Below are 24,503 nucleotides of genomic sequence, written 5' to 3'. Positions count from 1 at the left end.
AGCCCATTGTTATTGCGATATTTGGAGATTTCTATGTCTAATGGCATTTTAGCTTGTCAAAATGCTCCTACTATCTAAATCAATCAAATGTGATTTTTCCAGGCAGAATATTTTTAATAGGATCCCATCATGGAAGATTACCTTTTTCTAGCTAACCAAAATCCAGTTTGGTTACATTTAACACTCAAGAAGGAACATTTTTGGTGTGACTTGTTTTCACAAAAAGGGGATCTGGTAGAAAATAGTTTTGGACCTGGTAAAAGGGCTTATTTTAAGTCTTTATACCTCAGAATGTGCAGTCAACTGGTGTTTGTTAATATAATTCACGGTGGGTTGTATGACTGTGATGAGTTACGCTTTAGCATCCTAGCTGCCCTGATCACTTAAACCTCATTCTTGGCTGGCCTCACCTTACTATATTTCCGTTCTGTTCAAGCTTTGTTTTATAGTTGTAACCCAAATTGAATACTTGTTTCCAGTGTGTTGAGGTGATTAAAGGTGATAACACATACTTAAAAATGTTTCTGTAATGTCTGCTTTACTTCTATAAAAAGAGTAGTGTGAGTTTTTAGTTATTTTTAGGTAAACTTGCTGACATTGAAAAACTTGAATTTTAAACATATATAAAAACTACAGGAAAATATTGGAAGACTGTGCCTAAATGTTTTTTTTTTTGCTCCATCCATTTCTTTTTGTGATGTTTTAAATTCAAATATGGATATATTTATTAAAATTTATTTCTCTGATGCTTTCTTTATAAATTTAAAAATATTCAAATGAATGAATAATACAGTAATTTAAAATATTTTAGTGCCAAAAGTACTAACCTAACCATCTGAAGATAGAAATTACACTCAGTGTAATCCAGAAGGAAAAATTTTTCAAAGAGATGTTCTTTTAAAATAAGAATACTGTGAGTCAGGCGCAGTTGCCAAGTGGTAAGGCGTCGGTCTCATAAAGTAAAAATACTGTGAAACAACATATTTGTCTTTATTTCTTTAGGTATGTATCCTTGTATTAACCTTTATAGAAGGACAAAACAACTCCTTTGTTCTTAATGTGTTTGAATCTATGTTTGGGATGGGACAGTAACTATAGTATTTTGATAATTACTAATTGCTGTGTATTTCAGAAATAAAAACGCTAAGTGATAGTGACAATCATTTAAAAAAATTGTTTTTTCCCAACTCCCCTCCTCCCTCACAGGACATTGCACTAATTTTGCCAAACTCTTCTGAAGGTTCTATTTCTGAACTGGAGCAGCTCTCCAATTCTCTACCAAACAAAGAATTGATGGCCTCAATCTGTGACTGTCTCCTGGCTGTGCTAGCTAACTCTGAGAGTAGTTACAACTGTTTACTGACATGTGTCAGAACAATGATGTTTCTTGCAGAGCATGATTATGGATTATTTCACTTAAAAAGGTAATGCTTTATCTAATTTTATATACTCTTGTATTTAAATCCCCCCATATTAATTAATTCATAGCTGTTGTAGAAGGTTGAAGGTATGATTTCTTTCATGTGGAGAAATTTCGTATTTATGGAAAAGATTCATTAGCAATGAAAAGTGCTAGTAATAAAATCTTTAGGATTAAAAATATAAATTGAATAGATAGACATATTAATGTGGGCATCTTGCAGTATTTAACAAGGAAATCTTATTGTTCCAGGGTCATTAATTCATGCTCTAAGATAGTTGTTTTGTTGGTATATTCACTTGTAGTTCTTCAAAGATGACGGTAGTGTGATATTATGGACCCTAAAGCTGAAAGTGCTGATTCTGTGTTTTTTATTCTCTAGAGGAATGGCTGAGATGAAATTTTTGAAATGATGTAAATCTCATGCTGCTCAGTCTCTCCAGTGTAATTTCTGCTCCCGTCTCTCTGTCCATGCCCTCATCTTTTTCTTCACTAGGGAGATAGCTGGCTACTACATAGTTTTCCTTGGAATTTGTAGAAGTATGTAGAATTATGAGATAGAAAGGATTAGGAAACATGTATTTGTACCTCTCATTAATTCTTATAACATTGGTTGAAAACATATGTTCCAGCTACTGTGCTTGGTGCTGGCTGCTACCTTTTCCACCTGCTTAGTCTGTCCTCCTGTATTCTCTCTCAGTTGATGGCACCTGCTGAACATCCAAGTTCTCCCCCCCACCACCTCCCAGTCTCTCACCAAAAAGTCTTTAAATTTTACTTCTTGAATGTCCTTTTTCCTATTGCCTGGATATTTACTCTATATCCTTTACGACGCATACATTACACATACAAGAAAACCAAAAAGCTTTCCTTGATTCCTCCATTCCTAGCTGGATTAGGTGCTCTCACAAATACCCTTTGCATACCTCTGCCATAGCATGATATGTGATGTCGTTGGCTCTGCTAGATTCATGTAAGTCATCATAACCTATTCCCTTTTCTTTCTTTAGCTCTGATCTTTCTGCTAAGCTCCAAGTAACCCATGTATCTGTTTGACATCTCTACTTGGCTATCTAATGGGCATCCAAACTGAACTAAAGCAGAGCTCTTGATATTCTTGCTTCAAACATGTGTCTGTCCTGCTTGTCCTGGTAAATGTTAAACTTCAAGATTCTTGATTCTTCTCTTTTCCTCACTCCCTACATCCAGTCCATCCGTAAGTCCGGTTCATTATGTTTCCAAAATACCTCCTGAATCTGATGACCCTTCTCCACCTCCATAGTTACCACCCCTATCCAGTCCACTCTTTTCTTTCATGACCCATTGCAGTAGCCTCCAATCTTCTCTTCTTACTTCAACTATTGTCCCCCTAAAATACATTTTCTTAGCACTCAGACTGATCTTTTTAAACTTAAAACAATATACGTGTCATTGTTTTGCTTAAATCCTTCTTATGGCTTCCTGTTGCACTGCAAATAAAATTCAAACTCTATAATGATCTTTAAGCCTCTACACAGTCTGACCCTTCCTTATCTCTTTGACTTATCTCATAGCTCTTTTATCCTCAGTTTTGCTCCCTTTCAGGCTCGTTCCTACCTCCAGACTTTTTTTTTTCCTAAATGCTTTTCCCCTAGATTCTTCTAGGACTTACTTCCTCACTTCACTCAGGTATCTGTATCAATATATTTCCTGTCTAAATGCCTGTCTAAAATAGCCTATCCTTTGTGTCCCCATTCCTTATTCCCCTTTATATTTTTCACTCTATTTATACTGTTTGACATTACATTATGTAGACTTATTGCTTATTTGGTTGTCTCCCTCACTAGAATATAAACTGCACAAGGACAGGGACTGTTTTCTTGATTGTACTCCCACCAGCACCTAGAAACCTGGTTCATAGTAGACATTATGAAGGAATACAAGTCATTTAGTCCACAAATATTTATTGAATGCCCTCTTCTCTGGGCCAGACACTGTTCTAGGTGCTGGGGATTTAATTAAGAAGAAAAAAAAATCCCTGTCTTCTTGATGCTTTCATTCTATTAGAGGTAGACAGATGCTAAACATGTAAATAAAATACATAGTATGTTACAGAAAAACATAAAATAGGGCAGAGGGATAGTGAGTGCCAAAGTGAGGGTGAGAGTTGTCATTTGAAGTATGGGGAGGTGATCAGGGAAGTCCTCACAGAGAAGGTAGCCCTTGAACAAAGAACTGAGGGAGGTGAGTGAAACATGTTAATATCCTGGGGGAGAGCAATTGCAAATAGCATGCCTAACTTGTCTGAGAAAAAGCCTTGAGGCCATGGTGGTTGCTCCTAAAGTGAGTAAGCAAGGAGAAAAATGATAGGGCCTAGGGTCAGAGAAGTAATGGGTGGGTGGGGGGAGGGCAGATCATCAAGGGCCTCTAGAGTTATTTATAAGGGCCATTGTAAGGTTTTGAGCAGAGGTGTAGTATGATCTGGCTTTTTAAATAAACAGATCACTATATACTTTTCATCTAGTCCTGAAGCAGGCCCCACTCAAGAAAAAAAATTTTTTGAGATAATTTTAGACGTTAAGAAGAATTACAAAAATAATAGTACAGAGTTCAGATATACCCTTCATCCAGCTTACCCTTATGTTGATGTCTTATATAACCATTGAATATTTACCAAAACTAAGAAACTAAGCTTGGCATAATACTATTAACTAAAATACAAAATTTATTTAGGTTTTACCAGTTTTTCTAGTAATGTTCTTTTTCTGTTTTAGGATCCAAGATAGGATCCTACATTGCTTTTAGTTTTAATGTATCCTTTGTCTCCTGTATCCTCATTTTTCATGACCTTGACATTTTTGGAGAGCACTTGTAGAATGTCCCTCAATTTAGTTTTGTCTGATGTTTTCTCATAATTAGATTGAGATTATGCTTTATTGAGAAGGATACTACAGAGGCAATGTACCTTTCTGAGTACATCATATCAGGAAATACATCATGTATTAGTGACGATATTAACCTCGGTCACTTGACTGAGGTGCTGTCTGCCAGGATTCTGCACAGCAAACTTAACTAATTTTCCATTTTTAAGTACTAAACATTTTGAAGAATATACTTTGAGACTATGTAAATGTCCTATTTCTACTTAAAACTTTCGTCCACTCATTTTACTATCCATCAGTGAATCTTGGCATGTGGCAGTTATTACTGTGGTGTTCTAATAGTGATTTCCTATTTTTCTCATTCCTTTCTCATTTAATTGTCCTTCTGTAAGAAAGAATTCATCACTTTTCCCTCATTTATTTACTTATTTGGGTATATCAATAAGGATTCGTGGACTTTTTTTTCTTGTATAATAATTGAACACTATTATTATTTTATTTTGTTGTTCAACTTATGTTACTGATTTTGGTTCTTCTCATTGGCTAGAGCTGGGAAATATATATGTGTCCTAAATCATGCGTATACACAAATCTACGTTTATTTTTTCATCTACTTATTTTATGTGTGTACTTTTAAAAACTATCTTTCCATTTATCTATCTATCTATCTGTCTGTCTATCTGTCTGTCTGTCTATCTTTCTGCCTGCCTGCCTGCCTGCCTGCGCTGGGTCTTAGTTGCAGCATCTTTAGTTGCGGCATGTGGAATCTTTTAGTTGAGGCATGTGGAGTCTAGTTGTGGGATTCGGGGTCTTTAGTTGCGGCATGTGAACTCTTAGTTGCAGTGGGTGGGATCTAGTTCCCTGACCAGGGATCGAACCTGGGCCCCCTGCATTGGGAGCATGGAATCTTAGCCACTGGACCACCAGGGAAGTCCCTGTATGTATGTATTTTTTAAAATGAGTCCGTACAGATACTTTGATTCTAATACAATATCACAAGGTTGATTCTAGCTTTCCCCCTTTCTTTGTAACCTCACCCATGTTTTATGATACATGGTTCTGTGGATTTTGACAAATGTGTAGAGTCGTGTGTCTAGCATCTCATTTCCATGCAGAGCTATCTCTATCACCCCAGCAGTCCAGTGTGCTACCCTTTTATAGACAACTTCTCTGCAAGTTGACCAACAAAATGCCAGATTTTGGTATTGCTAGTTTTTTTTTTTTTTATTGTAGACATTCTAAAAGGTGTGTAGTGGACCCCACTTTTTGATAGACCGTCTAAGTAAGGTTCACTTTCTTAAGGTTATAAGTAGAGGCTAGTAATTGGTGTAGTCCAATTTTGAACCTTTGCTTTTTCCATTAATTGTATTATCTCTGTATTTAATCTCATTCCTGTTCGTTGTGCCTTGTCCATTTCATTATTTTATAAAGTTCTCAAGACCACGAGTCTTCTTTCTCTCTTTTGTATTGCTTTACCCAAGTCTTGAAATTTTCTTTTGATCAACTATGAACTGGGTAAATGCATAGGATAATTTTAGCAGGACTGTATATTGTCATGATTTTGAATACATATCATGATTGTTTCTTATGCTGAAATCTCTTTATATCAGGGGTTGGTAAATTGTGGGCCACAGGCCAAATCCAGCCTTTCTTGGAACATAGCCAGTATTTATGTGTTGTCTGCAGCTGCTTTCCCACTACATCAGCAGTTGAGTAGTTGTGACTGAGACTGATGTTTTGTGTAGAGAGAAACAGATTGAGTTGTGTATAACCCCGTAAAGCCTAGAATATTTATCATCAGGCTCTTTACATAGAAAGTTTGCTGACGCCTACTCTGTACCCTTGATTTCTTTCTGTCAGATTACAATGTCATAAAGATAATTATTCTTTGTAGTTACATAAGTTAGGTTTTCTGGTCAGGCTTTTCAGACAGCTATAACCTCACGTTAGAGAAATCCTCAGGTTATAAAAAGTGTAAAAAAGGGAACCTGCAAGTTTATTTTGCTAAGTTTTATAGCTTTATTATTGGGGGGAAATTTTTTCTTTCAGTACTTTTGAAGTTTATCTTCTTTAAAAGGAGATATCAACTATAAAAAATGCTTTGTTAAATGGTTTGTGTGACAGATACACCAAAGTACTTTTTTACATTCTTGAAATGTAAAATTTTAATTTTACTAAATTTTAGGCTGTCTGAACTGATATAGTTCATTTTTTAAAAATTAATTAATTTATTTATTGTTTATTTTTGGCTGCGTTGGGTCTTTGTTGCTGTGCGCGGACTTTCTCTAGTTGCGGCAAATGGTGGCTACTCTGTTGCAGTGCACGAGCTTCTCATTGTGGTGGCTTCTCTTGTTGCGGAGCATGGGCTCTAGGTGTGCGGGCTTCAGTAGTTGTGGCACACGGGCTCAGTAGTTGTGGCTCGCGGGCTCTAGAGCGCAGACTCAGTAGTTGTGGCACATGGGCTCAGCTGCTCGACGGCATGTGGGATCTTCCCAGACCAGGGCTCGAACCCGCGTTCCCTGCACTGGCAGGTGGATTCTTAACCACTGCGCCACCAGGAAAGTCCCGAGATAGTTCATTTCTTATACTAGATTTATATGCTCAAATTTTAAGAAATTGCCTATTTTCTTTATTTACAGTGCTTTAAGGAAAAACAGTAATGCTCTGCATAGTTTACTGAAACGAGTGGTCAGCACATTTAGTAAAGACACAGGTGAACTTGCATCTTCATTTTTGGAATTTATGAGACAAATTCTTAATTCTGATACAATGGTAAGTATATATATGTATTTGGTATTTCTTATATTTATAAACTTTTACATATGTTAAAAAAATCGCTTGGGTTCAAAAATATCTTGGAATAACGTTTTTTGGAACTTGGAACTAACAGTACTGTTTTTTTCTATGTCCTCACCCCACTATAAGTACGGGGTTTTGATTTATCAAAAAAGTAGATGTTTAAGAGTAGAATTTATTGAACTCTAATTTATTAGGCATCATTATTAATTTGTGAATACTCTATGATTTGCATTTTCTTAAAAGAGTGAAAAATACTACCTATAAGTGCATTTATTTTTTTACCTAATTCTTTACATTGAGTTACCTTGCTAGGGTCACTCAGAATAGTCAAGTTTTATCAGTCTGTTAATCAAGTATTTACTTAATGTCACTTAATTGTACATTTACTGGCTCTGTTTTGGATGTTGTGATTTTTGGGGTGAATGTAAAGTTTATTATACTGGAGTATTTTGGATCCATCATAGATACGAATTAAAGATGATTTCCCCAGCTTTAAAATCTTATTGTTAAAATCTAATTAAAAATTTCTCTCATTAGTATTTATCAGAATTGTGGTATATATTGTGGACACAATTCTAGAAGCCACTTAATAGGCCTGCCTTTAAAAAGTGTCAAATAAGTTTGGAAATGTCTCCCCAGATGGAGCTCAACTGCACAGTAGTATATTAAAAGCTCTAAAAGGCCCTGGATGAATAGAAACTTGCTTTACTGCAGTTTAATCCAGTTTTGTCCAAATGTATTGCCTGCAGAATACTTGTGCGTCTGTGTGTATATGTGTATGTGTATGTGTGTGGCTGTTAACATCCTATGGGTTTGATATTCTGTCAACATTGATTTAAGAAATGCAGCTCATAATTAAGATTTCTGTTTAGAAAGTTATAGAGGACCTGTTTAGTACAGTATTACCAAAATAAATGTATGTGATGATTTCATAAGAAAAAATTAAATTTACTCTTTAGTATATTTCTCTTAGGCATACAATTTATATTGAGAATATTTCCTCCAGTAAGCCCTTCTTGGCTGCCTGTTGTGTTTGTAGTTATTGTTGTGCCAATTTTATTGGCAAATTATTGTTTGTTCTGTGTCATATGTAGTTTATTAAAGTGATTAAATTTACCAGATGCTTTGATTCTGAAAGATTGGTATACTTAACAGTAGGACTGTAGCTACTTTGAAGAGATTTTAGTGGCTTACTTGATGGAAGACCACTTATTAGTTTTACCAGATGCTAAGTGACATGTTGTTAATAAATCAGTTTGACAGATTATTTTTTTCTTTTTCTTTTTTTTTAATCCAACAAGAAGCCATAACTTTATTAATGATAAAAACAGTACAGATTTCCAACCCAGCTGCAGTTACTCTTTTGAAACCCCAAAAAAAGGCCCTGTTTTCAGATGGTTACATTGTTAATTTCGTAATAGCATTTACAGTATCATTACTGTTGTTCTTCAGGGCTCGGACTGCCTTTGCTCTTGACACATTTGCTTGTGACATGACCAATTCTGTGTCCTTAACTTCCGCACCTGTTTCATCAGTCTCTTCCTCTTCACTCTCCTCTTGTACAGTTGGAGTCTGTGTGTTTTCTTGAATGTTTGAGACAGCTTCACCTTGAACTTTGAATTTCTCAGCAGCTGCTAACTGTGCTTGCTGAGGTAAATCCTTGATCTTGGCTTCCCCCAAAACTATGTAGGTATCTGAAGCTGGGCTCTTGTATACTTCTGGTTTTGTGATGACAAAAAGGATATTCTTAGATTTCTGGATAGTGACTCTAGTAACCCCTGTAACCTGTCGAAGGTTCAGTTTGGACATATCCTTCTGTGCCTTCTTTTCACTCTGGCTCTGTTTTGCTTTACTGACTGGTTCGTCATTGATTTCAGCTGCTGCTGCCAGCTGGGCTTGTTGTGTGGTTGCCTGTGTAGCATCCTGTTCCTCAAGCTCTGGTACTGATTCATCACTATCAGATATTGTTCGAGACCCTGTCTCACCCTGGGACTGTGGCAACTCCTGCTCTGTAGCAGGGACGGTTTCTGTGGCTTCACCAGGCATTTTGTGCGGGGAACGTGGAACCAAGATGGTGGCAGAAAGAGAGCCAGTGAGAGCGTGACCCATGCCTGTTGCAGGACAGTTTTCTTAAACATGTCATCAGTTAAACAGTTTCTAATCAGAAACCACTAACCAGTGTTCATTCATGCTGTCCAGGTTCTTCTGGGCCCTCAGGACTGCTAATTAATGCTTTTATTCATCCCTCATCAATGCATTTGCTTTTCTTACTTCCTTCATTGAGAAGATCAATGCCACCCTGTTTAATTTCTAAATTCTTTCCCTCTCCCTTAGATTCTTTCCCTGTTCTTTCTGCTCTGTTGTGTTCTTCCTTAATCAGAGGAAAATGTATCCCTGTATCACTTCATTTCTATCTATGAGGTAGATCTTACCCCTTTTAATAACCTGCGTGATTCCTTTTCCCTCTTCTGTGTTTCCCTCTCCTGTCTACCCTTGCTTTCTAGTGGATAGAATCTCTGAATATCAAAAATCAAATTTGTTACCTTTCCCCGTAAACTTGGTTCATCTTTCATGTGCCCTGCTTTTATACCATTGATCTTTCCTGACCTTCAAGTTAGAAACCATGAACACTGGCTAACTTTCCCACTTTTGTTCACCATCTTCAGCAGCTGCTCATTCTTGTCAGTTTCATTCACAAAACCTTTCATACTTCATTCCTTATGTTGTATTTCACTGCTGTTACCTTGGTTTCTCCTTTTTGCTCCTTTTTGCATAACATTTTCATAACATCCCATAAAATTCACCCTTTTAAACAATTTGGTGGTTTTTAGTATACTCATAGAATTGTGCAACCATCACCACTATCTAATTTCAGAACGTTTTCATAACTCCACAAAGAAGCTCTGTGTGCCCATTAACAGAAACTCTCCATTCCTTCTTTCCCCTAGCTCCTGGCAACCACTAATCTCCTTTTCCGTCTCTATGTCAATTTCTGCAAAAAGACTGCTGGGATTTTGATAGGGATTGTATTGAGTCTGTAGGTCAATTTTGGAAATATAACTGTCTTAGTACTATTAAGTTTTCATATTCATGAACATGGCATGGCTTTCCATTATTTAGGTTGTCTATATTTCTATGATGTTTTGTAATTTTCAATGTATAAGTCTTGTACCTCTTTTGTTAAGTTTATGCCTCTAATTAAATTGGGAATTTAAAAAATGCTCTTGTAAATGGAATTGTTCCTTAATTTCATTTCTGTATGTTCTTTGCTAGTGTTTAGAAATGCAATTGATTTCCATATATTGATATTGTGTCCTGAAACCTTGCTGAACTTGTTTATTAGTTCTGAAAGTGTTTTTAGTGGTTTCCTTAGACTTTTCTAAATACAAGGATGTCATCTACAAATAGAGATAGTCTAACTTCTTCCTTTCCAATTTGGATACCTTTTATTTCTTTTTCTTGCTTTATTGTCGTAGCAAGAACCTCCATTGCATGTTGAATAAAAGTAGCAAGAGTTGACCTCTTTGTCTTGTTCCTAATCTTAGGGGGAAGGCTTTCAATCTTTCACCATTAAATACGATGTTAACTATGGTTACTCATAGATATCCTTTATCAGGTCAAAGAAATTCCCTTCTATTCCTAGTTCACTGAGTGTTTTTATCATGAAACGGTGTTGGATATTGTTAAATACTTTCTCTGTGTCTATTGAAATAAATGATCATGTTGTTTTTCTCTGTATTATATTTTACATTGATTGCTTTTTACATGTTGAACTGACCTTGTATTGCTGGAATAAATACCACTTGTTTGTTGTGTACTGTCTTTTTGATATGTTGCTAGATTCAGTTTGCTTTACTTTATTGAGGAATTTGGGGTCTATATTCAATAGGGATATCGGTATGTAGCTTTCTTGTGATATCTTTGGCCTCATAGAGTGAGATAGGAAGTATTCTCTCCTCTTTTATTTTTTGGAAGTTTTTGAAGGATTGTTAATTCTTTTTTAAATTTTTTTAATTAATTAATTTATTTATTTATTTTTGGCTGTGTTGGGTCTTCGTTTCTGTGCGAGGGCTTTCTCTAGTTGCGGCAAGCGGGGGCCACTCTTCATCGTGGTGTGCGGGCCTCTCACTATCGCAGCCTCTCTTGTTGCGGAGCACAGGCTCCAGACGCGCAGGCTCAGTAGTTGTGGCTCATGGGCCTAGTTGCTCCGCGGCATGTGGGATCTTCCCAGACCAGGGCTCGAACCCGTGTCCCCTGCATTAGCAGGCAGACTCTCAACCACTGCGCCACCAGGGAAGCCCTGTTGTTAATTCTTTAAACATTTGGTAGAATTCATCAATAAAGCCACCTGAGCTTTTCTTTGTGGAAAGTGTTTTTGATACTAATTAAATAGCTTTACTTATAAATCTGTTCAGAATTTCTGTATCTTCTTGAGTCAGTTTCAGTAGTTTGTGTCTTTTTAAGAATTTGTTTCTCTTCATTCAACTACATTACTAACTTGATGGTACACAAATGTTTATAATATTTCCTTATAAAATTTTTTTATGTCTGTAAGGTTGTTAATGATGGCACTTTTTTCATTCTTGATTTTAATAATTTAAGTCTTCTCTCCTTTTTTCTCCCCTTTTGTTAGTCTAGCTGAAGGTTTGTCAGTTTTGTTGATCTTTCTAAATAACCACATTTTGATTTCTTTGATTTTCTTCTATTTTCTAGTCTCTATTTTATTTATTTCTGCTTTAATCTTTATTGTTTCCTTCCTTTTACTTGCTTTGGGGTTAGTTTACTCTTCTTTTGCTAGTTTCTTAACTTGGAAGGTTAGGTTATTGATTTGAGATCTTTCTTCATTATTAATATAAGTATTTACAGCTATAAATTTCCCTCTGTGCACTGCCTTTGGTATGTCATGTTTTTGGTTTTGTTCATCTCCAAATATTTTCTAATTTTTCTTCTTCTTTGGCCCCTTGGTTATTTAGGAGTGTGTTTAATTTCCACATAATTGTGAATTTCCCAAATTTCCTTCTGTAATTGACTTCTGGTTTTATTCCGTTGTGGCCAAAGACCATACTTTGTATGATTTCAATCCATTTAAATTTATTGAGGCTACTTTTACAACCTAGGGGTATTTTCTATCCTGGAGAATGTCTCATGTGCAGTTGAGAGGAAGGTGTCTTCTGCTGCCATTTGGAGGAATGTTCTATACAGGTCTGTTAGGAGTATTGGTTTATAGTTGTTAAAGCCTTCTGTTTCCTTGTTGCTTTTCTGTCTAGTTGTTCTATCCACTGCTGAAAGTGAGATACTGAAGTCTCCAACTATTGTTGAATTGTCTCTTTCTCCTTTTACTTCTGTCAGTTTTTGTTTTATGTATCTCCGGGCTCTATTGTCAGGTGCATATATGTTCATAATTGTTATATCTTCCTGATGGATCAACCCTTTTGTTGTTATAAAATGTCCTTCTTTGTCTCTAGTAATAGCTTTCGTCTAAACATTTATTTTGTATTATTGGTATAGCCACTCTAGCTTTATTTTGGTTATTGTTTGTATGGTATATTTTTTAATGCCCTTTTACATACAGCCTATTTGTATTTTATAATCTAAAGTGTGTCTCTTATAGACAGCATAGTTGGATCATGTTTTGTTTTGTTTTTTTACATTCTGCCAATTTTTCCCTTTTGATTGGTATAGTCAAACCATTTATGTTTAATTATTGATAGGTAGGATTTATGTCTGCTGTTTTGCTCTTTACTTCCTACATATCTTTTTGTTTTTCTTTATCTCCTTTTTTTTTTTTTTTTGCTTTAAACAGATGTTTTCTACTGTGCTGTTTTAATTTCCTTTTTGTCTCTTTTACCTTTTTTAAAAAAGTTATTTTCTTAGTGGTTGCCCTGGATACTACATTTAACACCTTAATTTAATAGTCTCTTTCTGATTAATCCCAACATAATTTCAGTAGTATACAAAAACTGCTACAGTACAGCTTTGTTCCCTTCCCTTGTGCTGTTATCATACTAATTACATTTTTATACATTGTGAGCCCATCTTCACAGTTTTATTATTATTGCTTTATTCTGTTGTCTTTTAATTCAGATAGGCGAAGAAAAGAGTTACAAACAAAAATATGTTTATACTGCCTTTTACCTAGCCTTTACTGACACACTGTTTTTTCATGTGGGTTCAGGTTACTGTCTAATGTCCTTTCATGTCACCGAGCAGGACTCCCTTTAGTATTTTTTGTAGAGTAGGTTTGCTAGTGACAGATTCTCTCTCACTTAAAAAAAAGAATTGAGAATGTCTTTATTTCTCCCTCATTTTTGAAGGATAGTTTTGTCAGTTATAGAATTCTTTGTTGATAGTGTTTTTCTTTCAGCACTTTGAATATGTTTTCCTACTGCATTCTGCCTTCCATGGTTTCTGACAATAAATCAGTTGTTAATATTTTATTAGTTGAGTCACCTCTCTCTTACTGCTTTCAAGATTCTCTCTTTTTTTTTTTGGCTTTTGACAGTTTGATTATGATGTGTCTAAGAGTGGATCTCTTTGAGTTCATTCTACTTGGAGTTTGTTGATCCTCTTGAAAGTGTAATGTTTTCATCATATTTGGGTAGTTTTCAGTCATTATTTCTTTTGATATTTTTTTCTGACTCTTTCTTTCTTCTTCTTCTGAGACTCTTTATTATGTGTGTGTTGGTGCTGTTGATGGTACCTCATAAGTCTCTGAGGCTATGCTTGTTCTTCATTCTTTTTTTTTTCTGTTCCTTAAAATGGATAATCTTAGTTGACCCTATTCAAGTTTGCTGATTCTTTTTTTTTTTTGCCAGCTCAAATCTGCTGTTGAGCCCCTCTAGTGTATTTTTTTTTTTTTTTTAAGATTTTTTTTGGGGAAGGCACATCCCTGGTGGTCCAGTGGCTAAGACCCCGTGCTCCCAGTGCAGGGGGCCAGAGTCTTATCCCTAGTCAGGGAACTAGATTCCACATGCTGCAACTAAGAGTTTGCATGCTGCAGCTAAAGATCTCAACACAGCCAAATAAACAAATAAATAAGCAAATGAATGAATGAATGTATTTTTTAAAAAATATTTTTTTTTTGATGTGGACCATTTTTCAAGTCTTTATTGAATTTGTTACAATAATGCTTCGTTTTATGTTTTGGTTGTTTGGCCAAGAGGCATGTGGGATCTTAGCTCCCTAACCAGGGATCGAACCCACACCCCCTGCATTGGAAGGCAAAGTCTTAACCACTGAACTGCCAGGGAAGTCCCTCTAGTGAATTTTTTGTTTCATTCATTGTACTTTTCCACTCCAGAATTTATATTCAGTTTTTGTATAACTCTTAGCTGTTTATTGATATTTTCTTGCAGAGTACTGTATCAGCCTTCTCTCCAGTTTCCTTCTAAACATTTACTTCTTTGGTACATTCTGAATAGTTCTGTGTGAGTTCATAACTTCCTAAAGCAGACATCAGATCATATCACTGTACCCTACAATACCTTTTCATATCTGTAGAATAAATTCCAAACTTTTTAGCATGGCATTCAAGACTATTCACTGTATGGCCAAAAAGCTACCTTTGCAAACACTTCTCCCTTATTGGGAGCCATCGTCCGTAAGTCTCATCTACTATATGTATCTCCTTGGCCATGCTTCTCTTAGTTTGTTGTTCTCTCTCTCTCTCTCACTCTCTCTCTCTCCCTCTCTCTCTCTCTCTCTCTCTCTCTCTCTCTCTCTCTCCCCCCCCTCCCCGCCCCCCTCCCTCTCCCTGTCCCTCTCCCTCTCCCTGTCCCTCTCCCTCTCTTCCTCCCTCCCTCCCTCCCTCCCTGGTCAAAGTATGCCTATTTATAGTGCCTATTTATAGTGCCTATTTGTAGTGCCTATTTTAATGCATCCCAATTTGTGAAGCCTTTTGATATTACTTTTCTTTCTGTACACTTCACAGCATGTTATTGAATGATTTCTTTTTATAGATCATTTATATGCCTATTTACCATTTCCTACTCCACTATCTGACTGTTAGGTCACTTAGGTCAGAGACCATGTCTTACTAGCTTTTTCCCAGTGTAATTGTACAGTGTCTTGTATGGTTTAGTAGTTGAAGCATTTGACAAATGATTAAGGAGATTTGAAATGGTATCACAAACAAATTTGATAGAATTTTCATTTTTCTGAAATTACTTTGTAGCTTAAAAAATCTCCTTAAAAATTCTTTTATTACTTCTCACAGTAATGTATATATAGAAAACATCAAATTGTGCTAAATTTGACCTTAGATTTTCTAAGACTACTTTTAATAACAAGTAGGTAGATTAGAATTTAAAATGCATTTTATGTTGTTTAAAACTGTTTTCTGTTTATAATAATGAAAAAGCAAGGTAGTAGAGAGAGATGAAAATTTTACATCATTCCAAATATTTTAATTAGTTTATAGTTTTTCCCCTCTCCTTTAAAAAACTGATTATTTTCTTCTGTTTTCCCTGACCTTTAAAAATAATAATCATTATAATGCTTTCTGATTCAGCTAAACTGAACTTCCCACCTCTGGTTAAAGTGGTATGAATAACTAAGAGTGAGGAAAGAAGTCAGATAGATGCCTTGATAATTTGTATTCTGGTTAATATACTTATTTCTATAAAATAAATTTGGTCTGTAATTCATACATTTTAACAACATGTAGGGGACAGTTCCTTTAAAGATAACTCTTCACAGTCTGTTAGTGCATCTTGATTGCTTTTAACTCATTTAACTTAATTTTTAAAAAATAAAACATGAAGTAGACCATCGTCAACCTAGTCGTCATTGCTACCTCCAAACAGAGCAGTTAAAACCCTTGTAGACATAATGGTTTATTGAATTTCTTATTAAAACTGTATGTCCTCTTCCTTAGTACAATGTAAATGACTTCCTCAGTCTAGTGTTTTCTGAAAGGAACAAGTGTGCTTCAAGCACAGTATCAGTTTGAGTGGGAACCTGTGAAGAATAATTTTCATTTAGTTTTCACCAAAATGTGTCCAGTTATAGGACAAATGGTAGGAGCTACAAACAAGTTTTAATTGTTACTGTTAATTTAAAAATACTGACTCTTACATCTGTATTGGTAGGACCAATATTCATGTTGAGCCATTTAAAACAGGGCTGTGTTCTGAAGATTTGAAACTAAAGTGTTCTTTCATATGTGACAATATGGATGGATTTATTGTCATGAACTGAGATTTGTTTTGCCTGGTGAATTTTTTTCACCATTCCCATATTCATTTTATTATGTGGCATACTTTTTAAAGCAGAAAATGTTAACTTTCTGTATGACTGCACATAGTCTTAAATATGATAGTTACTGTTTTCTTTAGTTGTTTGCCTTATCTCCAGAAAAACAAATTCAGCTTCCATTAGTTCTCTGTTATAGCAGGCATTTTATTAACTTGAGTCTCAATTAATGTATTAAGTTTCCTGCAAGTGCCAGTGTATTTGTCATTGGATATTTTTGTTGAGAAATCTTGGTGCCAGTAATTTGAATACAAGTGTTTACCTATTTATTTTGTGAGTCTTAACTCAAAGAAAACTTGTTTCAGCCTTGAGCTGACTGATTCTTAAAACTAGCCATTCATACTGATGTAAAAACAAAACATTGAGGGGAAGATTGCAGCAGTCTTAAATATCTGAGTAAGTTTGGAAGCATTTTGCAAATTTCTCTGCTCTCAAATTTAACTTGTGTGTGACATTTACAGGGATGTTGTGGAGATGATAGTGGTCTCATGGAAGTAGAGGGAGCTCATCCATCACGGACGATGAGTATTAATGCTGCAGAGTTAAAACAGCTTCTACAAAGCAAAGAAGAAAGTCCAGAAAATTTGTTCCTTGAACTAGAGAAGCTTGTTTTGGTAAAAAAACAAAACAAAAAATAAGAAGAGCTCATTCCCAAGACATATTTTCTTCTCAGTTTGACTTGTACAAGTTTTCTTAGTGACTTTTTAAAATAGTAAACTCTCAGTTGAGTATTTATACTCTGAATTAATAATTTGGAGTGAAGTCTTCCATACTATTATGAATTAAAAAAAAAATTTTGTTATGTTTTATTTTTGGCTGCATTGGGTCTTCGTTGCTGTGCGCGGGCTTTCTCTAGTTGCGGCGAGCGGGGGCTACTCTTCGTTGTGGTGCGCGGGCTTCTCATTGTGGTGGTTTCACTTGTTGGGGAGCACGGGCTCTAGGCACGCGGGCTTCAGTAGTTGCGGCGCATGGGCTCAGTAGTTGTGGCGCGTGGGCTTAGTTGCTCCGCGGCATGTGGGATCTTCCCGGACCAGGGATTGAATCCGTGTTCCTTGCATTGGCAGGAGGATTCTTAACCACTGTGCCACCAGGGAAGTCCCCATACTATTATGAATTTTAAGGAGTACATGAAGGCAGTACTTTTTGAATTATCTATTGTTTGAATGCAGGGTGCCCCCTGCTACCACTCTTTAGAAATAACAACAATCGTTTTTGGTGTTTGTTTTATTTTAATATGTTTAATGTTAAGTTGATAATTTCTTGATGGTGTTCCAAATTTCTTAGTAGTGAAATAATACCACCTTTTCTACTAAAGAGTCAGTAGATGATGGGCATAAATGTTCAGGTTTTACCTGCACCTTCTTATTCTGCTTTTGTTTGTATCTAGGAGCATTCAAAAGATGATGACAATCTGGATTCTTTGTTGGACAATGTGGTTGGACTTAAGCAGATGCTGGAGTCATCAGGTGATCCTTTACCTCTTGGTGACCAGGATGTAGAACCAGTACTTTCAGCTCCAGAATCTCTCCAGAATCTGTTTAACAATAGGTAAAACAAGCAATGTTTTGTGGTTGAATAGATATTGTATATTTAATGGCTGGTATCTAGAGAGGGCCAGCAACTTATTTTTCTCTAAGGGCTAGATAATAAAAAATCTAGACTTTGCAGGCCACATTCAGTCTCTGTTGCATATACTTCTATAGCTTTTTGCTTGTTTCTTTTGTTTTTTTAAAAAAGCTTTAAAAATGTGCAAACCATTCCTAGCTTGCAGGCTGTACAAAAACAGGCTGGCAGAATGGGGGTCATAGTTTACTGATCCCTGGTCTAGAGGATATGCCTCTTGATCTTTGGAGCACTGTCCTTTTAGAGCAGAATGAATATTTAGTATGATGGAATTATTCTCTAAATTTAGAAAAATTACACATTGGTACAGTGTTATAAACTTGGCTTTTTGGGAATAGAGCCAGGGCTCTGTTTTATTTTATTGAAAGATCAAAATTTGTCACAACAGGATTAATTTCCAAGTTACTGGTTTTTAAGGATACTTAATTCTTAAATAGCTTCTCGAAGGAGTCTTTTTAAGTGCTAATCTTACTAATACTTTTAGAGGGTAATATTTTTAATTGTGCTGTTCACATGTTTTACTTAGAAGTTAAGCTAAAATATTTAATTTTGGAATTCTGCTTTTTAACAAATACTTTCTCTATTCTAGAACTGCATATGTGCTAGCTGATGTCATGGATGATCAGTTGAAATCTATGTGGTTCACTCCATTTCAGGCTGAAGAGATTGATACAGATCTGGATTTGGTATAAGTAATTTTATTACTAAATATTTAGAAAAAAATTCTGATTTTTTGTTTCTTTGCATATTGTTAGGACTAAAATAGATTACATATTATATGGCTGTTAAAAGTCTGTCTCAGGACTAGTACTGCATTATTTTTATGTCAGTTGCCCACTTAATGGTGTCCAGGACTCTTCGTTTTTTTATGCTACCTGTTTTGCCTCTTTCTAGTTAGTGATCTGTATATTTGAGAATGAGTGGAAAATCACATTTTTGCATAAGTACTCTGAAGCACTTTGGTTTCTTATATTTGTAAGGTATAGAACAGTATCCCACAAAATTATAATTAATTCCTATATTTGGGTTTAAGGGGAGGAATCTGCTCTGTTGTGGTATCTGCTCTTAATTTGGGGAAATGTAAAAAATATATTTGTTAAAATAATATAGTATGAATCCAAATTGACATTCTTTAACGTAATACTGAATAGGTAAAAGTGTAGTTAAAGATTTTAATGCAGTCTGTTTAATGATTCTCATAGGGAGGATGATTTCAGTCACATCTTCTTGTACCATATATTGTTTTTTCTTGATTTAAAAAAATATATATTTTTTCGATAACGTCAGATTTATTTGTAAATCAAGAGGAAGGGTACTCCAGAAGAAGAGTGGATACTCAAAGAAAGAAATATATTTGGATATTTCCTGGTCCAAAAAATGCTAGTATTCATTATGTACAATAAAGCTAAAAGAATGATTTGCTTCACATTTAAGGTGTATTTGGTGTATTGAGGACTCCTTTTCCTTCTTTAAAATATCACATGCAATTGAATTAAAATTGCATTAAACAAGTTTTTTTCTTTAGTGTAAGTTGTTCAGTGATTCTTTAGAACTGTAGTGAGAGAAATGTTCTGTAATCTGCCCTGTCCAGTTAGCCACTAGCCCCATGTGACTTTTGAGCAATGAAATAAATGTTGCTAGTATGACTAAGGAACTGAATTTTATTTTGATTTAATTAATTTAAATTTAAGTAGGCACTCGTAATTAGTGGCCACCATATTTGGCATCACAGGTTGAAAATATTTGTGTTCTAACTATGTTGATTCACAGCTGTCTTGAGATGATGGTTATGACCTTATGTGGTTTAGGGAAATTTTTGGTCTTTTAGGTTTGATTAATTTGAATAAAACTTAAACATAATTTTCATTCTTCTGAAAGTTGACTTAGGTTGGAACCTCATTAAATTCATAGAACTAGGAGATCTGTGGCACAGAATCCTTTTATAATATGTAGTGACTATACAAGGCTTTTGGAGTATGTTATTTTCAGATTATTTTGGAAAAGTTCTGGAGATACTCCATTGTTACTTTATATAGAGAAATGCTGAGATCCTTGTCAGGCAGCAGAGGTCTCCCAGACTAATAGCCCTTCTGTGAGGAGGAGTGCTACCCACCCCACCCCCAAGTGAAAGCAGCTGAATTCCTAAGGTATTTTTTAAAAAACTACCAATGGTGTTGCTTATTGAAATGATGAAGGACCTATAATTTATTTATTATGAGACTCAAATATAGTTTATAGGAGATAAGAATCCCTGTAATCAAATGATATATAAATAGTACATTTAAAGTGTAATGTCACATTAACAGTTACATTTAAGATATATCTTTCATTTTGTTTCATTTTTATGACTGCAGGTAAAGGTTGACTTGATTGAGCTCTCTGAAAAATGTTGTAGTGACTTTGACTTGCACTCGGAATTAGAGCGCTCGTTTTTGTCGGAACCATCATCTCCAGGAAGAACCAAGACTACTAAAGGGTTCAAACTTGGGAAGCACAAGAATGAGACCTTTATAACTTCAAGGTAAAATTTCTTTTAATAAAGATCTTGGTTGGGGTCGAGTAAGCTTATTTATTTTAATGTGTTTTCATAGACACATGACTATTAAAGGAGAAAGGAAGCTGACATAATACTTGAGTCATGAATATTGTTTTGAATTTTTTAAAAGATAGTAATTTTGCCAGGACATACCTGGTATACTTATTATATTGTTGTACTTAATGAGAGTTCAGAAGCTTTGAAAAAGAGCAAACTGGATTATTTAAAAAAATTGTTAGTCATATCAATAAAATGTGAGTACCATTCTTAGCTAGTTTTGTTGTATTTCCCTGGAAAGTCATAGAGATATTTGCAAATTTAACAAAATTGGGATAAGAAATAATTGATAATGTAGTTTTCAGTATTGCAAAGATTGCCTTATATTTTCATTGGAAATGTGTAAAGGAGAGAGTTTTCATGCAGTATTTTTGTTTTCATAGTGGAAAATCTGAATACATTGAACCTGCCAAACGAGCTCATGTTGTGCCACCACCAAGAGGAAGGGGCAGAGGAGGATTTGGACAGGGTATACGACCCCATGATATTTTTCGTCAGAGAAAACAGAACACAAGCAGACCACCATCTATGCACGTGGATGACTTTGTTGCAGCCGAAAGTAAAGAAGTGGTCCCTCAAGATGGAATACCCCCACCAAAACGGCCACTCAAAGTATCTCAGAAGATTTCTTCTCGGGGTGGATTTTCAGGCAATCGGGGAGGACGGGGTGCTTTTCACAGTCAGAATAGGTTTTTTACACCACCTGCTTCAAAAGGTAATGAATTACGTATGTTTTCTAATGAATTATTCTAATATTAGAATATTGAATAGACGTGATTTGAATAGAAGCAATTCAGATAAAGTATTTTTCTGTTACTAGAGTTAATCTGGCTCTAGGCCAATGGTACTATTTGCAAAGTCCTTTATTGTATAGGAAAAAATCATTTTTTAATTTAACTTTTGATTAATTGCATATTTAGTGATGATTTTAAAAGAAGTATTGGCTAATTATTTTCCTTTTTACATTGAGAATTGTGTTTATCCTTTCTGAATAATATCCATACTCCATACATTATTTTCACAGTTGTATTTATCAACAGTTCCCTTAGGATTGTTCTGTGTAGTTCACCATTGATTCTCTTATCTACTTGCTTCCTAATGTTATATTTAATCTGTTTTAAATTTTTCAAGATTTTAGAATCTGAGTTCTAAAATATAAACTTAACAGAAATTATATTTTACTAGTGGATTGATGACATGTTTTCATGCTTCTGAGTTAAGAGGGTGGGAGCAAAAGAGAATAGGTGTTTACATTAATAATAAACACACAACTTTGTTAGGAACTGTTTTAAGCACTTTGCATGTAATACTCTTATCAACCCCATGAGATTGGTTCTTTTAGTAGCCCCACTTAATAGAAGAGAAAACTTGTCAGTTACCTGACCAGGACACAAAAAATATAAGTGGCAGAACCAGTATTTGAACCCTGGCAGTCTGGCTCCAGAGCCTCTGCTTCTGACTACATACGATGCTGCCACTCTACCTTTATTCCATGTACAAAATTTCATAGTTTCTCTTCCGTTGCTTTTGAAAATTAAGAAAAACATGTAATATCTTCCTTAATCCAGTTGAAGTTGTGGAAAAAGTAGATTTTGATCATGTTGCCTATGTTTAGGAAACTACAGTCGTCGGGAGGGAACAAGAGGCTCCAGTTGGAGTGCTCAGAATACTCCTCGAGGAACTTACAATGAAAGTCGTGGAGGCCAGAGCAATTTTAACAGGGGCCCTCTTCCACCATTACGACCACTTAGTTCTACAGGTACACGTTCTTACTTGATACTTCTGAGAGAGAGGGAGGTGAATCCTTTTCAGATTGTTGAATGTCATATATTCTCATTCTGGGAGAGAATATTTTAGAATGTAGGCATATAATTCTAAAGTCAATTTAATTTTATTTCTGTGAGTGAGTGCCCAGTGTACATCTTCTGTATAAATACTCAGAATTTTAGATTCTGAACTGTGTGTGTATAATGAGTAGTTCCATGTTGATGTGCTGTTTTTTTATAGTTCAATAAAGAAGGAAAATCCTTCCTTAAGGTACCTTTTTGACCAAAGTAAACCAAGATGTCTTCATAGAGTATACAAGTTGACTCTTGAACAATGAAGGTGTGAACTGCAAGGGTTGTCCACTTATATGGGGATATTTTTAACAATAAATAGGATCCATGGTTGGTTGAAATCGAGGTTGCAGAGGAACCTCTGGATATGAGGGCCAGCTATAAATTATACTTGGATTAACCCTTGAGTTGTTCAAGGGTCAACTGTATTCTGTTTTTGTTTACAGTATTGTCTTGTGTATGTAAGCATATAACCTTTTTTCCCCCCCTAAAACATTCCTATGTCAAGTCCAAAATTCTGGTCAGATGTAGCTTTTGGTTTCAAATGCACATTTTTTGTTTTTTTGGCTGCACCACTCACCATGCGGGATCTTAGTTCCCCTACCAGGGATCAAACCTGTGCCCCTGCAATGAAAGCGCGGATTCTTAACCATTGGACTACCAGGGAAGTCCCAAATGGACATTTTTAAAATAACAGCTTTATTTGAGCCGTAATTCTTATGTTTAGACAATTTACCTATTTAAAGTGGACAACTCAGTGGTCTTCAGCACATTCACAGAACTTGCACTTGGGTTTTAAAGGAGCAAACAGTAATCCCTGTCTTGGTTTGAGCTCGGTGGTATAGATTAGTATTTATGTAATGGGAAAGGAAAGGATGTTGCAACTGAAAATTATATTCTTTTCTTTTATAGGCTATCGCCCAAGTCCTCGTGACCGTGCTTCCAGAGGTCGTGGGGGACTGGGGCCTTCCTGGGCAAGTGCAAATAGCGGCAGTGGAGGCTCAAGAGGAAAGTTTGTTAGTGGAGGCAGTGGTAGAGGTCGTCATGTACGGTCCTTTACACGATAAAAATTTTTTTGGGAACATCCTGAGTGTATATGAACATTTCATGAGGACAGTAAAAATAAAACAAGACATTGGAGGACCAATTTAGACTTAGCAGTTATCTGGATACATCTGAGAGAATATTTTTATCTGAAGAAAGCAAATTTTGTTTGATACCTAACACAAGATTTCAATAAAAATCGAAACTTTGTATGTTTGTATATATTTTTTCCCCTTCTTATATGACTATTTAGAAAATCTCTTAGGTAGAAAATGAACAGTGAAATAACGTTTTTGTTTTAGTGTATTTCTTGCGTATACCACAGATGTCCCCAATACTTTCTCAGCTCATGTTGCCCTTTACTGTTTCAATAGTCTTTTCACAATACACCTAGGCCAAAAGAAATGCCTAATGATTCCATTTATTAAGCAATTAGGTCCAAACAACTTAATAAGAATTTAACAAGTAATGGTGTTGCTGCACAACTTCTCAAACCTTGGAATCAGCTTGAACACTGCCAGTATTCCTGTTCCACTATGCTTTTTGCATAGTACTTGCTTCAACTGCTGAAAATCCAGTTTTGCAAAGATACACTGCCATGGGAAGGAATATAATGCTATCTAATACTGAAAATGTAAACTACCTCGAGCTAGCATTTTGTGTTGTGTCCAACAGATGTGTTCTCCTCAAAAATTTAAAATGTCATGTGGCACTTGTGTTAATTTACTAGGGTGACCTAGTGCACAATTTTGGGAACCTTTTAGCTGTTCAGAAAGAAACATGACACTCTTCTCCTTTATGCTAGAAAGAAATACATACGTGCTTTGTGTTTTAGCTTTATACCTACTTACACTATTTTATTATGCAGTTTTTTAAAGCCTAAAATGAGGCATATCCTAATACTGTTATTTTGGAAATCAGAAACATCTAATAAAATCTGTACTTTATATACAGAAATGAAGTTTATACTTTGAGAAAATAGTCGTGTTTTCCCCAAGAGATATCTTAACACACTGAGCCTATATAATCTGGCATAAAATATAGAGTTCTCTTAAACAACAAAGGAGTATATG

At 35.4% G+C, this 24,503-nt stretch overlaps 2 protein-coding genes across 2 annotated transcripts in view; one reads left to right on the top strand and one right to left on the bottom strand.

The window, feature by feature from the left end:
- VIRMA (vir like m6A methyltransferase associated) overlaps positions 1–23,552 on the top strand; it is a 59,979-nt gene extending 36,427 nt beyond the window's left edge. The window contains exons 16-24 of the mRNA XM_061171714.1: positions 1,207–1,424; positions 6,921–7,053; positions 16,794–16,946; positions 17,720–17,880; positions 18,545–18,641; positions 20,310–20,476; positions 20,932–21,263; positions 22,164–22,307; positions 23,299–23,552. Coding sequence (XP_061027697.1) covers positions 1,207–1,424; positions 6,921–7,053; positions 16,794–16,946; positions 17,720–17,880; positions 18,545–18,641; positions 20,310–20,476; positions 20,932–21,263; positions 22,164–22,307; positions 23,299–23,453 — 1,560 coding nt within the window. The 3' untranslated portion in view covers positions 23,454–23,552. The remainder of the gene's footprint in view (positions 1–1,206; positions 1,425–6,920; positions 7,054–16,793; positions 16,947–17,719; positions 17,881–18,544; positions 18,642–20,309; positions 20,477–20,931; positions 21,264–22,163; positions 22,308–23,298) is intronic.
- LOC133077130 (nascent polypeptide-associated complex subunit alpha-like) lies at positions 8,479–9,134 on the bottom strand. The gene has a single exon (XM_061171815.1). It carries the CDS (start codon positions 9,124–9,126, stop codon positions 8,479–8,481), a length of 648 nt encoding a protein of 215 aa, XP_061027798.1. The 5' UTR covers positions 9,127–9,134.
- Positions 23,553–24,503: the final 951 nt, after the last annotated feature.

Source organism: Eubalaena glacialis, chromosome 17 (genome assembly GCF_028564815.1).
Source record: "Eubalaena glacialis isolate mEubGla1 chromosome 17, mEubGla1.1.hap2.+ XY, whole genome shotgun sequence".
Classification (NCBI taxonomy): domain Eukaryota; kingdom Metazoa; phylum Chordata; class Mammalia; order Artiodactyla; family Balaenidae; genus Eubalaena; species Eubalaena glacialis.
Note: the sequence above shows the minus strand (reverse complement) of the source record. Positions and strands in the feature narration are given on the sequence as shown.